The sequence below is a fragment of the Giraffa tippelskirchi genome, chromosome X, assembly GCF_054371585.1.
Source record: "Giraffa tippelskirchi isolate mGirTip1 chromosome X, T2T-mGirTip1v1.2.pri, whole genome shotgun sequence".
Lineage (NCBI taxonomy): Eukaryota > Metazoa > Chordata > Mammalia > Artiodactyla > Giraffidae > Giraffa > Giraffa tippelskirchi.
Genome location: NC_137289.1, coordinates 113495979 through 113511705, shown reverse-complemented (window position 1 = coordinate 113511705; position 15727 = coordinate 113495979). Strand labels below are relative to the sequence as shown.

The window sequence follows — 15727 nt, the reverse complement described above, 5'->3', positions numbered from 1 at the left end:
CACTTTTAAAAACCTGTTATCAAAGATAGACATAGTTTTTCACTCAAACTTTAAAAATACAATCTGCAGCATCGTAAGATTACCTTAAAAATGTGATGACGACTGTAGGTGATGAAAATGCTTTCAGTGACTCATAATTAGATAACACCCAACTTGGAAAGAAGAGCAAAAAAGTACTTCTTATCAGAGAAAATGTAATGAGATGTTGCCATCATTTAGGGCTGTATACTGGTACTTTACAAACATAAAATTATAGCTTTACCAAAATCCAAGTTAGTATTTACAGCTGAATACCCTAATTTTACATACTTAGAGTCCTTAATTAAAAAAAACACAAAACAGCAACAACTTAATTGCAAGTTGACAAATAGGACAAAATTCCTTGCCACAAATAGTTATTAAAAGCTAATAAATAGTTACAGAATATATTTTATACTGCTTTTTAAAATGATTTTTTGTTAAAAAATAATAGAAGGCATAAAATAGGAGTTGTTATCTATGTGAACACCAGTGTTTGGGTTGCTATTTTAATGACATTTATTCTGTACAATGTATCTCTGTGGTCCAACATTCATTTCATGTCCCCATTCTTATTATTTAGAATTTCTTAAAGATGATGTCATTTCTTATTCAATGATCATCCAGAAGCAAACATACAGTGTAGGAAGATAAATCTTTATTACATTTTAACTAGAAACAGAGCAGATAGCAAGTTCACGAGGTATTTTTGATTATTATTCTCTTAAAATCAGGCTTCAATAACAATAGTCAAAAGCTAGCCTTAACTGCACAGATATATTTTGGTCACTATTATAATCTTCAAGGGCACCAAAGCCAGCAGCGTAAACTAACATAAAGGTAATAACTGAAAAATTTAATGTGCCAAAGTGTAATCACTGCATTAAACTCTATCCTTGTATTTTCTTAATCATCTTCTTCAACATTGAACAATTATTGTTACTCAGCAAAATATCAAACATGCACATAGCATGCCTACAAGAATACTCTCTTAACATTGTCAACACTAAGCCTTCCTTTCCCCCTGGAATTCAGTGACTCATGGTTCCACTCCCTACATGTATTAGTGGTAATATGCAAAATTGATTTTGTTTTCAAGGTTAAATAGCAGATTGACTTTGCATTTGGTGGCCAGCTGTGTACCCTAATTTTTTATCAGTTATTTCTTTCACCAATTTAACTACATTTCATAAGCCCTGAGATATTCAATAACCTGCTAATGATTGTATACTTTTAATTTACACTTTACTCAATTTGAACCCCTCATAAGTACTTAAAATTATTTACAGATGATTGTAACTAAAGCAATGATGAAATTTACTACTTGTGTATTAGACTGATAATAAGGCCTTTAACTAAGAGTTGCATATTTTATGCAGTTTTTTGCTTGCTAGGAGCCATTCTTAAAATTATATCAATAATTCTCTGTCAGTAATAAGTGCTTTTCATTTGCTTATTCCTACTTGGATAACCAGATTCACTTTTTTCCTCTCTTGTAAAACAACATTTTTTTCTCTTTCCCAGACATAAATGTTGTCCAACTGACTAGGTACCAAAAGAAAGTTTGAACAGCATATTGATAACTATGATTAGCAGAGAAATAGCTCATAATAGACATTCAATAAATGCTTCTTCCATCTGGAATGAATGAATTGTAAGGCAGCTGTTAGAGTCTTATACTTTCATCATATGCTGTAACTAATTTTGTTTACCTAGGGAATTCAGGTTACCCAATTCAATTCGCCCTCAGATGTAAATCTAAGAATTTTAAATTTTGAAAAGTGATTTAACTATTCTCAGAAAAGGTAAACAAGTTAATAATAACAGTTGCTACTAGTTGATGAAAAAAAAAGGATGGGATTAATTTTCCACTAAATCATACATGCAACTGAGAAGGAGAAATAAAAAAAAACTAAGCATTAACTGATTTTTATCATTTTCTCCACAGTTATCCTTGCAGCATTTTTATTCATATGTTTATCCCTGTTAACTTTTCTAGCTGAAAGAAAATTTAATTATCTGCATGGATTTCCCCATCTCCTTACGTACATATTGTTAGTGAAAAGCTGGTGTAAATTTAAGAGTGTATTTTCATATCATGCCATATTTCTGTATTTGTTTTTTGCTAACATTGTTTTCCCTATTTAAATGATTCTTTACGGAAAATGAGAAAATCTGCTAACTTCCTACGAGACTGCTTGCTTGCACTATTCGGTTTTTGTTGATAGTTTTGAAGCATATTGCACACTTGTCATCTAGCATATGAATAAGTAACTGTTACTCTTTTTATAAAGGATACACTGACAAATTCTTAGGTTAATGGCTTTGGCTGAGTATTTTTAGCCAGCTACAGGACAATAGCAATGGCAAAAACGTTGACGATACAGTTCATGGTTCGGTTCTCCCATCTTACAGTGCAGGTTCCTGAAAACATACAACGAAAGGACTCAGAAACATCAAAACATCAAAATTACCAGGAATATATATACATTTTTCATAGGTTTTAATATCATATTTCCTGCAACCCATTAGCTCTTCCCATTTCCTATTTGTCTGATAGTAGACTTGCCACTAGGTATAAAGCAATTCTGTTGATCAAGTCTTGTGGGAACTTAGGTAGAGATAAATAAAGATTTCATAACAAGGACCACTATTTAACTTTGCTAGAAGTTGAATTTTGTTTGAGTCAGCTTAAAGTCTCTTAGGGCTTTCCAGGCAGCGCTAGTGGTAAAGAACCTGCCTGCCAGTGCAGGAGACATAAGAGATGTGGATTCGATCCCTGGGGCAGAAAGATCCCCTGGAGTAAGAAATGGCAACCCACTCCAGTATTCTTGCCTGGGAAATCCCGTAGACAAAGGAACCTGGTGGGCTACAGTCCATGGGGTCACAAACAGTCGGACACGACTAAAGTGACTTAGCATGCACATACAAAGCCTCTTACCATCAGATGTGGTGTCCCAAAAACATGAGCTGGCTGTGTGAAAGCCATATGGACTCCTCTGGACCACTGCGCAGGTCACTAAAAATAAAGATGCAGAGTGAGAATATTTAAAAGGAAAAGTAAGTGTTTGAGTTCAGAGCAGTAAATGCTATATAAATAAATAAATAACAGAAAACAAAGCATTCAGTGAATCAATTGAAAAACATAAGTCTCTCATTTTGATGATTTATTACCACAATTGTGACCCCACTGGATCCAGTCTGTTTGTTGCCCAGTGCCATAACCAATGGTAATTGTACCGCAGGAAAAATGTGGGCCAAATCATGTGCCTTGTCCCACAGGCATAATTCAGACACAGAAACAAAGAAAATCAATATTATGTGTCACCTTACAATCCTACAGGTAAGGAAGCAAGGCACCATGGAAAAGACAGTAGGGCTGATGCGGTTTCAGTGAAAATAACCAATGCAAATGTAAAAGGTGATGCTACCAAGACAAGTAGATGGTTGGCAGGAGCCCAAACTGCTTTTGAGTAGCAAGAGATCTCAATCTTTCAGGTATTATCACAGATTATTTGGGAATGATTAAATCAAAAATCCTTCACACCCTATTAGTATCCAACTTGAGGGTCTATCATTCATTCACATTCTCTAAATTCAGAGAAAACCACAGAGACAAAAATGAGTAAACTAATGAGGAAGGACACCAATACTTACCAATGTACTTATAAGCTTTTCCCAACTTAACCAGATGTGCTAAGGATTGTTCCACTATGCTTGCAGTCCATTGGTTGATATTGTTCTGATTATAATCTTCACCTCCCAAGACCCCATCTATACACTAAAAGGGCAGAGGACAATTATACACATATCGCAGAAAAAGATTTATTCAAAATATAAAATATACTTATAACCCAATAAAACATTTTAGAAAATATGCATCTGGTAAATATTTATTATGCATTGTCTCTAACTATTGGAGAATTTCCAAAGCATTTCTGTGTGCATTATCTCACTCAGATATTATGGGCCATATAAAGATAAATGTGACATGGCCTCTACTGTAAAGAGCTCAACAGCCGAGCAGAGAAGCTAATAAAAGAACTCTATCACACAAGGAAGACCAATCAAGGGTGATAAGTTACGTTGTAAAATGATTATGGGGGGGGTGATTTTAAAAGGGTGATATCAATTGGTTAAAGAACGACTTTGCAACAGCTGGGATTTGACCTAGGTTTCAGATGCTAGAAACAAAGGAGACCAATGAAAAAATATATTTCTCATGTACAATCATTATATTTTCATCCATATTAGGTAACTGCTTAGCTATCAAAGAGCAAGCATACCTACCACTAAAAGTGAATCATCAACAAACACTACTGTTCAGGTGCTCTAGAAACAGACAGTTAAATATTTTTCCACAGTGTTTACTAGCAGCCACTTTTGATACTTGATGAAGAGCACTGGTGTAGCATCACTGTCTTAGGTTTTAAGGTCACCTCTCCCATCCTTGAGTGACCTTTTGCCAAGTGACTTAATCTCTTGAAACCCCTATTTTCCTACCTCTTAAAGTAGGGATAACAGCCTCATCTTAGCAAGTTGTTTTTGTGCCCACAGTGACTGCCACAGAGTAAACACGTTAAGTAATAACAGATATTATTACTGTCAGCATTATTCCTGTTATTTTCCAGTTTTATTGAGATGTAATTGACACACAACATTGTATAAGTTTAAGGTATACCATGTGATGATCTGACATGTTATATTATGAAACAATTGCCAGAAATAGCTTAGTTAACACATTCACTTCCTCACGTAGTTTGTGTGTGTATGTGTTGAGAACACTGAAGATCTACTTTTAGCAACCTTCAAGTATGATGGCACCCCACTCCAGTACTCTTGCCTGGAAAAATCCCATGGACGGAGGAGCCTGGTAGGCTGCAGTCCATGGGGTCGCGAAGAGTCAGACAGGACTGAGCGACTTCGTTTTCACTTTTCCCTTTCATGCATTGGAGAAGGAAATGGCAACCCACTCCAGTGTTCTTGCCTGGAGAATCCCAGGGACGGGGGAGCCTGGTGGGCTGCCGTCTATGGGGTTGCACAGAGTTGGACACGACTGGAGCGACTTAGCAGCAGCAAGTATACAATACAGCACTGTTAACTATAGGCACCATAGTGTATATTAGATCCTCAGAACATACGCATTTTTTAAAATTAATTACCATTTTTTCGGTGTTTTTGGTCTTCGTTGCTGCCCCTGGGCTTTTTCTAGTTGCAGTGAGTGGGGGCTGCTCTCTAGCTGCGATGTGAGGGTTTCTCATTGTGGTGGCTTCTCTTATTGGGGCGCGCAGGATCCAGAGTGCAGGCTCAGTAGTTGTGGCACAAGGGCTTAGTTGCCCCGTGGCATACGGAATCTTCCCAGACCAGGGATCAAACCCCTGCCCCTGCATTGGCAGGCAGATTCCCAAGCACTGGACCACCAGGGAAGTCCCTTATTCATCTTATAACTAGAAGTTTGTACCCTCTGACTGACCTTTTCCCCACCCCATGACAATTATCATTCTACTGCTTCTATGAGTTTGGTTTTTTTTAGATTCCACATATAAGTGAGATCATACAGGATTTGTCTTTCTCTGACTTATTTGGCTGCTACCATTTTTAATTCAAGTGATACAGCCTAGAGAGTAAAGCATTTATTCAGTTCATTCATAGAATCCAGCTTAATAAGACAGACACACACACAGGTGCACAGCTTTCATTTACTACAATTGGACTATAGTAGAGGCATTAATGGCTTCCCAGGTGGCTCAGCGGTAAAGAATCTGCCTGCCAATTCAGGAGATGCGGGTTCAATCCCTGGGTCAGGAATATCCTCTGGAGGAGGAAATGGCAACCCACTCCAATATTCTTGCCTGAAAATCCCAAGGACAGGGGAGCCTGGCAGGCTATAGTCCATGGGGTCGCAAAGAGTTGGACACAACTGAGCACGCATGCAGAGGCATTAATGGGCTTCCCTGGTGGCTCAGACAGTAAAGAGTCTGCCTGCAAGAGGCATTAATTAATATGGACTCCTAAGCTGGATAGTATAGTATCTTCACTAATCATAAAATGTAAAAAGAGAAATGAATCTTAGAGGGATTGAAGAAAGTAACGTGGCTCAAATTATTCTTCCAGGATGTTCAATAACATGAAGAGTTAGGAGAGTTAGTGGCCCAAGGGTCAGTGGGCCAGCAATTTCATTCTGGCTTTACCATTCCCAAGCTGACAGTCTTTGGGAAACCTCTGCCTCTCCCTAGACCGCCATACCTTAATGAGAAACAAGAGCCCTTGTTCCCTTTCACATTATCTAATAGGACCACTTCAGGTTCTGTTCAAAACAACAAACATCCGGGGCCTGTGGATGCTATTGTAAATAACCCTGCTAATTACTATTAATTAACATTTAGCCTCTTCATTACCATTAACCAGGAGACCTACTAGATAATGAGGTCCTTAACCTGCTCTGTATCCACAGGGCCAAACTCAGAAGTCAGGCACGTAGCAGGCACTCCATACATGTTTGCTGTTGAAGTAATATTGGCTTTGATATACTCCCTGGACATCCTGAATCAAATGTACTTTAGATTAAGCTCCAAGTTAATTCCATTTGTAACCCACTTTTTCTACCAAAATGTGTTTGTGGCAAATTCTATTACTGACAATGAATAAAATATATGCATATCACTGATGAGTGAGTGGCTCTAAAACTTCAGCAGGAAAAATGTATTAGCAGAGGAGCTCAGAGCAAGGACTCTAAGAAAATAAGGAGATTGGCAAAAGATAAGAAAAACAAAAATGCCTGCTGAAATTCTACAGTCATCTGGGAAGTGCTGAAATGTTTTCAGTAGCACGCTCTCTCTCCCCACCCTCCTCTCTATCCACCTTCCCTCCTTCCCCTACCTCTCTCCCTGAAATTTTTAATGCCTCAATAGCAAACAGAGTTGGCTCAGGGAGAGGAAAGAGAATAGACTAGTAGCTAAATGCCACCTGTGGGAAACCTGAGATGTCTTTCAAGTCTCATATTTCATATGAAAATTTCAAATGAAGCTTGCTTTTGACTCCATAATGTATCCATTTGTATCCGTGGTATCCGTTTGTTATTCCTTTTTTAAAATGGTTATTTACATTACTTAACTCCTTCCTGCAAGTATGGAAGTAAAACTGATGCCCTAAAACACACTCAGTGGCTTCTAGGACCACCTAGCCACCACTAAGTATGTGTATTGCATTTTAAGAAGCATGGTTCTTTTACCTGAATAAGTATTTAAGTAACCCATGCACGTCAGTTGAAAAATCCAACAGAAGAGTTTACAATGAAAAGCAAAAGTCCTCTCCTGCCTCCTTTTTTTACCCCCATCCTTAGCCCCCTTCTGCAGAGCAAACACTTTTAGGGTACAACTGGTGTTTTAAATCTCTTAAGGGTCCCTTACATATCTCCAGATAATGTTTTTATTGCTATGACATGACAATTTAGTTCCCTGTGACCACCTGCCACCTCCTGCCCCCCAACCATGTCCCCTCAATATAGTGAATTCACTATTTTTACTTCAGTATATTTACACCATTAGGAGCATGTTTCTTTTCTACTCTGAATGTTTCCTTCCACACAGAGGATTTTTCCTGATCATCCCTGGCCTCTTGCCCCACCTGTTATCATTCCTCCCCATGGAGGGGGAGCTAGTTACCTGGTGGTGCTCCACCCTTCTCATCTGGGAGAACCAATCTCCAAATGCCTTGGACTTGAGTATTGGGTTTCTCCTTCCCTCTTCACCCAAACCAACGAAAGGCACCAGCCTGGTCAAGTGTTTCTCTCTGCTGACTCTAACTTTTCCTTGGATGCCTCTTCAGAGGTCTGAACTGAATAGGTGAGCAGTTTGAAAAACAAGCTCCCATCTCTAACCTTCTTGTTGTTGTTCAGTCCCTCAGTCGTGCCTCTTTTGCAATCCCATGGACTGTAGCCCGCCAGGGTCTTCAGTCCATGGGATTTTCCAGGCAAGAATACTGGAGTGGGTTGCCATTTCCTCCTCCAGGGGATCTTCCCAACCCAGGGATCACACCCACATCTCCTGAATTGGCAGGTGGATTCTTGACCACAGAGCCACCAGGGAAGCCCCAATCTTTAATCTAGTTTTTAACCAATAACAAAGGTGATATTTGATTCTCCTTCTACTCACTCTTTAGTCTTTTCATGTGGTTCATAATGCGTGTAAAGAAGCAGGTACCACCAAAAAGTCTCCTCCAATACCTCAGGATCCTTTCCTTCATGTTTCATCCAGCAAGAACAGTCTTTCTTGACTTTCCACTTTGAAAATGAGGCTGCTATCACTCCTGCCCTCCCATGATCCATGCTATCTTCCGCCTCCCCAATGCCCTCATTTGTGCTTCTGCATTGTCAAAGTATCAAAAACTTTGCATTTTTCAAATCATGACTTCATTTAAAAAAATTAATTTTAAGGTGGTTTAGTATATTTAAGTCTATATTGTATTTGTTACAATATTGCTTCTATTTTATTTTTGGGGGGCGGGGATTTGGGCCACAAAGCATATGGGATCTTAGCTCCCTGACCAGGGATTAAACCCCTGCCCCCTGCACTGGAAGGCCAAGTCTTAACCGCTGGACTGCTAGGCAAGTCCCTGCGTTTTGTTTTAATAATGAAATATTCCTGGCTACAAAGTTCTAATACATGATTCTGAACTATTAAACATTTAAAATAATATTTGGCCCCATTGGAATAAAAATTATTTTATTCAAAAGACAGAGAATCAGCTTTAGAAAACAGCAAGCCAATATTCGAGATCAACACTTAAATATCCCTTCCAGGGTAAGCCCCAAGATGCCTGACACCATACAATATGACTGACAGCATGCAATATGACAAACACAGAAGCACCCCTGTAAAGAATTAGTGAATGAATATTAAAAATCTTGTTTTAATACTCAGGCTTTTAACTTTGTACTGAAAGTGAAAACACAGTTTTAAAAAATTTCAATCAATGCATCAATCTTCAAGATGAACAAGATATGTAACTCACCTCTTTAACGATATTGTGGGCTTCATCAGCATTGAAGCCAACCTAAAGATGGAAAACAAAAGATATAGTTGCTTTCAACACAGACTTCCTTCTCCTGGGAGCTATGATGCTACACAGAATATCCCAGGCTGGCCTAGACAGGTATTAGTGACAGGGGACCACACTGAAAAGGGGCATTAAGACTACTGAGGCTACTAATCCCACCTTGATCTTTAAAATCGCAAAATGCCATGCCACCTACCTCCCTGGAGATTTTCACTCATTAGATCTCAGGCAGAGCCTAGGCAACATTTTTTTTAAAGTGCTTTACTCATATGGGGCTTCCCAGGTGGTGCTAGTGGTTAAGAATCCGCCTGCCAACAGAGGAGACGCAAGAGATGAGGGTTCCATCCCTGGATTGGGAAGATCCCCTGGAGGAGGAAATGGCACCCTACTCCAGTATTCTTGCCTGGAAAATTCCATGGGCAGAGGAGTCTGGTGAGCTACAGCCCATAGGGTCACAAAAGAGTCAGACATGACTGAGCACATGAGCACTCATCTACACATTACTATATATAAAATAGATAATCAACAAGGACCTATTTATTTAGCACAGGGAACTCAACTTAATATTCTATAAAAACCTATATGGGACAAGAATCTGAAAAAGAATACATATATGTATAACTAAATCATTTTGTTGTATACCTGAAACTAACACAACACTGTAAATCAACTATACTCCAATATAAAATAAATTTTTTTTACAAAGATATGGGCAGCACAAGGGGAAAAAAAGTGCTTTCCTGGTGATTCTGATGAACACCCAGACTGCAGATCATTGTGCTGTAAAGCTCAGGAAACAGGAGACAGACATATGATGTGTTATCAGTACACAGGAAATAGTTGTGACTAAATAATAATGAGGGGGGCCATGAAAAAAGAATGCTGATAAGTTTGAATTTTGTTCTTAACTTATGCTTGGCAATTTATGTGGCTTTCCTGAGTTAAAGTTTATGAAAATACTTGATCATTCCAAATTACTGTCACTTTATAACATACAAATAATATTTAGACCTTTAATCTATGCCCAACAGGTCTGGCAACTTCATCTTTTTGGGGAATGGCCTGATACAATCTTGAGTTAAAAGCAACTATTAATGACTAAGAAATGTCCTAGAGTCAAGAACTAGGTTATGTGATAAGATCACAATCTAAACCAAAACATTTCAGGTAGTACATGACTTGTTTCCATGGAAACATTCTTTAGGTGCTTTATGACATAAGCATGTTTGTAAATCCCACTATACAACAAAATAGTTCAAAAACCAAGTAAATTCTGAAAATAAGTATCTTGTTGAGTACAGATTTAAAATATTTTCAACTTATTTAATTATACCAGATAATTCCCCAACAACACCCTAAATCATCAGAATAGTCATGAAAACAGGTGTCACAATTGCCCCTATTAAAATAATTTTACCTTCAAATAAGGTCCTTATCTATTTTCAAAAGTGGTCTACAAACTAAATGATGTCCATTTCCGTTCAATTTGGAAGGTCACCAGGGAATCAGGTTGTACTGGATGGCCATGGTAACACATGTAATTTTATTTCTTTTAAAAACAGGCATTTAGGGGGTACTGCAGTACAGAACCCTCTCAGGAGTCAGGAGTCTGGTGCTTTCGGGGGATATGCTTTGAGGATGAAATTGCTAATGCTTCAATTTCTAAAATAAGAAAACCACTAACCTTGAAGCGTGTATGCCACCTGCATCATAGAAGTAATGAGTTTAAATGTGATCTTAGCTTCTGCAAAAGCCCACATCCTAAAGATGAATGGTCCAGAACTCCCTTCCAGGGGTCTAATAATACACCATTTTACACTGCACCTCCACCATGTGCCTGCCTAGTTTTATTTCACAGCACCATTCACCTGTGGCTACCACTGGACAGAAAATGTCTTTGTCTGTTCTGCCCTGTCACAGGTTATGCTGGGATCAACAGGCCTCATCGTCCTCCTGGTTAAAGTGAAGCCAGGCTTGTAGCTGTGTAGTCAGAGGTCTGGGTTCAAGTGGAGCGGCTGTCATTTCTGGCAGTTCTAACTTTGACTTAGCCGCCATGAAAGTCACACTTCCCCGTGGGTAACAGGAAGATGACAATTGACATCACGGGCTTCTGGTGAGGTTTTGGGAAGCCTGAGTCAATAAGCAAGGGCTCCTAATCCATAAAGTTCCTCCTTCCAAACCACCCCAGCGAGAGTGCCGGGAGGGGAGCGGCTCTGCCACCAGGGCCTTGCTTGGCAGGGATGTGGCACCTGCTTTGGGGACACCAAGGGGCGAAGGAAGCAGCCAGGAAGACCGGTTCCCAAGGCCCGCCCTGTAGACGGGCGGCTCCCGCCACCCCACGCACCCCAAGTCAAGGCTTCCAACCTTCGGGCCCGATCCCACTGCCAGCCCCCAGCGCTCCCAGTCGCCCCTGCCATCCCGACTCTCAGCCCACCCTCAAGGTCTCAGGTTCAGGGGTTGGGAGCCGGGGAAGGGCGGGGCGGATCCCAGGCCCTGTGGAGAGGACCCGGGCACGGAGGACGCTGCACCCCAACTCTCCTGGCTGCCGGATGCCAGGAGACCACCCTGCCGAGACAAAGCGCCGAAACGGGCAGGGGCGGGGGTCGCTCGGGGGCGGCGGAGGGGCGGTACCTCGTCGCAGGGGCGATGGTACTCCTCCATGGTGGCGCCGAGTCTCCTGGGGGGCGGAGCTATGGGCGGGTCAAGCTCCGCGGCCGCGCACTGGCCTCGGGGGGAGGCCCCGCCCCCGTTTATAACCCAGGGCGTTCCCCACGCAGGCCCCGCCTTTGCGTCCTCGCCTTGGCACCACCTTCCTTTCCCCTCATCCCAGCTCAGCCTTCACCACTTTCCCGTAGGGCTCCTGCGACTGGGTGTCTCTCTCCGTTGCCTCCAGCCTTTCTAGAAACCACAGTTTGCTGTTAAAGAGCTAGGATTTGTGCCAGTGAGGGTCAAGATAGGGTGACCTAGTGTCAGTCTGTCTAGAGTCCTCATTATTTAGGAGTGCCCACTGCAGTGGTTATTTGCACATATATTCGTACATCATCCAGCAAATAAATGTAGTGAATGCAATGGTGAATAAGCTGCTTTGATTTGTCTTCTTATTAGCTATGTCACTTGGAAAAATTAACCTCTCACAGCCTCAGTTTTCCCGTATGAAAACAAAATTATACTTATTTTATGCCTGGTTGTGGCAGCAAATAAGATGCTGTAGGTAGAGGCTCTCACACCGTTCCTCCTCCATGACTATGTAAAAAAAAACTTCGATTTATAGGAGAGAAAGTACAAATATACTAAATTATAAATGTTAGCAGAACAATGGTTACATTTATTTTTAAATTGTGACGCTTCAGATACTCCTAAGTAGTTTCTCATTTAAACCCATGACAACCCAGCAGGTTTGGTTCTGTTACCATCATCCCATTTTTCGAGATGAGACTGCAGGGTAGAGAGTTTAACTTGCCCAAGGTCTCATATCCAGTGAGCAGTAGAAGGATTTAAACTTAGGAGGCTGATAGCAGCACCCAAGTTCTTAATCACTGCATTAGTTTACTCTTGTTGCTGTAACAAATTATCATTAATTTTGTGGCTTAAGGCAGCACAAAGGTCAGAAATCTAAAACGAGCCTGTAGAACTACATTCCATTTGGTGGCTCAAGGGGAGAATCCATTTCCTTGCCTTTCCAGCTTCTAGAAGCTGCCTACCTTTCTATAGTATTTGACATTCAGTAAATGTCAAATACTTTGGGGACCATGCTTTAAAACCACTGTAGCTCTATTAGCATCTGGGTTGCAAGAAACAGAAGATTCAAATAGGATGAGCTGAAATACTAAGGAGCTTTGTTTTCTGGTATAGTCAGAAATACAACAGTAGACATGTTCCAGGTTAGTTCAGTAGCTCAACAAGTTTTTGGAGCCTTTGTGATTTCCAGCTTTCCATTCTGCTATCCTCAGCATATCAGCAATATTTCTTCATGGTCATACATAGCTGCAGCAGTTCTGGTATTACAAGGAATGAAGGTAAGTGGACATTGACTCGATATTTCTTAGGAAGGCAAATCTTTCCTTCAAGTTCCTGGGAGTCTTCTCTTCAGGTCCCTTCCATTCACCAACATTTAGTCATGTAGATTTATCCCTTGACAAAACCTATGTGAAAAAAAGTCTTTATTTTCATCTTCTATGATGAAAAGTGAGTGTTATTAGAAGGGAAAAGGGGATGTGAAATAAGCATTGGTAGGAAAGTCCTTACCAACTATTTTCATGCAGTGGTCCATATATAATAGTAATATTTGCATAGTGAAGTGAAAGTGTTAGTTGCTCAGTCATGTGCAACTCCTTGCGATGCCATGGACTGTAGCACACCAGGTTCCTCTGTCCACGGGATTATCCAGGCAAGAATACTGGAGGGAGTAGCCAATCCCTTCTCCCAGGGATCTTCCTGACCCAGGGATCAAACCTGTGTCTCCTGTATTGCATGCAGATTCTTTACCGTCTGAGCCACCAGGGAAGCCTCAAAAAGATTTCCATGCCTCTCCATTGGGGAATCAAACTCTGGTCTCCTGCATGACAAATGTGGGTACTCACCACTATGGGGGTAAACTACAGAGGCTTTGGGGGCATTTTTATGGTGTTTGGTTAAAAAATATATATTTTCTTTAAGTTATATAATTGTAAGGAAACAATAAAATACAAAGGTTGTTAAGCATTGAACTTGTAAAAACTTGCAAGTGAAATCATTCAAATGTTTTAATGAGACACTCAATTTTGCTTTTATGGATAATATTTTATATATGGATTTATGCTTAAAATGGCTATATGCAATTTCTGTTTGAGAGATTGTAATAATTATTTATCCTTCAAATCTTAATAGATTCTATTGTTGAGAAGTGTTCTTCATAGAAGTGACTGATAAAACATTTAGACCCATTTTATAAACCATTCAATTTATATTTAAAAGCTTCTGTAATAGTAGTCTAAGTAATTAGGACTAACCCTTTCGCTGCCAATTAGGAAGGCTGTGCAAAAATATAATCATTTGCTCAAAGGAATTGGAGCTTCAACAACATGAGGAAGAATCATGGATCTAAGACCTGGAGAAGAATGAAACTTTGAAGCATGAGCAGGACATTTAGGACAAATTTTCCCCCTGAGGGCAGAGAAGATGCAAAGCTTTTTGCTCATAAGCCAGGAGGTAAAATCAGATTTGTGCCCTGCCAAGGAAGAGATCTCTGATAACAATCATATTTTGGGTTGAGAATCCAAGGATTACACCCTAGAAAAATAATGTAAAACAATAAAACTTGATCTTACAGGCAATGAAGCTCAGTTTTTGCCGGCATTGTCTCTTTTGTGACCCCAAGGACTGTAGCCCACCAGGCTCCTCTGTCCATGGGATTTCCCAGGCAGAATGGTGGAGTGGATTGCCATTTCCTTCTCCAGGGGATCTTCCCAACCCAGAGATTGAACCTGCATCTCCTGTATTGGAAGGTGGATTGTTTACCACTGAGCCACCAGGAAAGCCCAAAGCTCAGTTTTAAATCACTCCAAGTCTTGAAATCAAATTAACATGACCTGGCATTGCTAATGCCTCTAGCCAACTTCTAGAAGCAAATGTAAATTCTTTCTGGAGGAAGAAAACATCACCCTAGACATCAAGTTAGATCCTTAATTGTTCGCATATATCATCGGATGCAGAATAAAATATAACTAGGCACATAAACAGACAAAACATTATCATAAACCAACAGACAATGGGAATAGCTCAACCAGGGATCTAGATGGTGAAATTATCAGAATACAGTAGACTTTAAAATAACTATGCTTCAGGACTTCCCTTGTGGTCCAGTGGGTAGGATTCTGCACTTCCAATGCAGGGGACCTGGGTTCAATCCTTGGTAGGGCAACTAGATCCCACATCCTGCAACTAAGACCTGGTACAACAAATAAATAAAAATATTTTTTAATTTATTTGAGATAATATTGAGAATTTCCTCAAAGAACTGGAAACTAGGACTTCCTTGGTGATCTAGTGGTTGGGAATCTGCCTGTCAAAACAGGGAACATGGGTTCGATCCCTGGTCTGGGAAGATTTCACATGTCACAGGGCAACTAAGCCCGCTTACTGCAACTACTGAAGCCTGCTCTCATAGAACCCATGCTCCACAACAAGAGAAATCATTGCAACGAGAAGCCAAAACACCGTAACTAGAGAGTAGCCCCTGATGGCTGTAACTAGAGAAAGCCCCTGAACAGCAACAAAGACCCAGCACAGCCATAAATAAATAATTATTTTTTAAAAAAACTGGAAACTATGAAAAATATCCAAATGAAATTTCCAGAAGTGGGAAACACCATGACCAAGATTAAAATTTTAAAGGATTGGTTCTATAGTAGTTTAGACAAGCTAAAGATTTAATTAGTGTAATTTTAAAAGTAGGTTGTGAGAAAATATTCAGAATGGGAAATAAATGAATGTAAAATATGCAAGAAATCATAGAGGTAAAAGGAACACGATGAGAATGTTTAACACACATAATTGTTCCAAAAGATGAGAGGGAATGGAGAGAAGCAATATCTGATGAAATAATAGCTGACTATCTTCCAGAAATGATTGAAGGACCATATTAATCAGATCTTCTACAGGAAGCAGATGAACA

General features: G+C 40.1%; 1 protein-coding gene across 1 annotated transcript; it reads right to left on the bottom strand.

Annotated features, from left to right (window-relative positions):
* Positions 1 to 654: 654 nt before the first annotated feature.
* On the bottom strand, positions 655 to 11745 carry DYNLT3 (dynein light chain Tctex-type 3). The gene is made up of 5 exons (XM_081566508.1): positions 11707 to 11745; positions 9031 to 9072; positions 3676 to 3799; positions 2960 to 3037; positions 655 to 2442 (listed from the first exon to the last, which is right to left on the bottom strand). Exons 1-5 carry the CDS (start codon positions 11734 to 11736, stop codon positions 2366 to 2368), a joined length of 351 nt encoding a protein of 116 aa, XP_081422634.1. The 5' UTR covers positions 11737 to 11745; the 3' UTR covers positions 655 to 2365.
* Positions 11746 to 15727: the final 3982 nt, after the last annotated feature.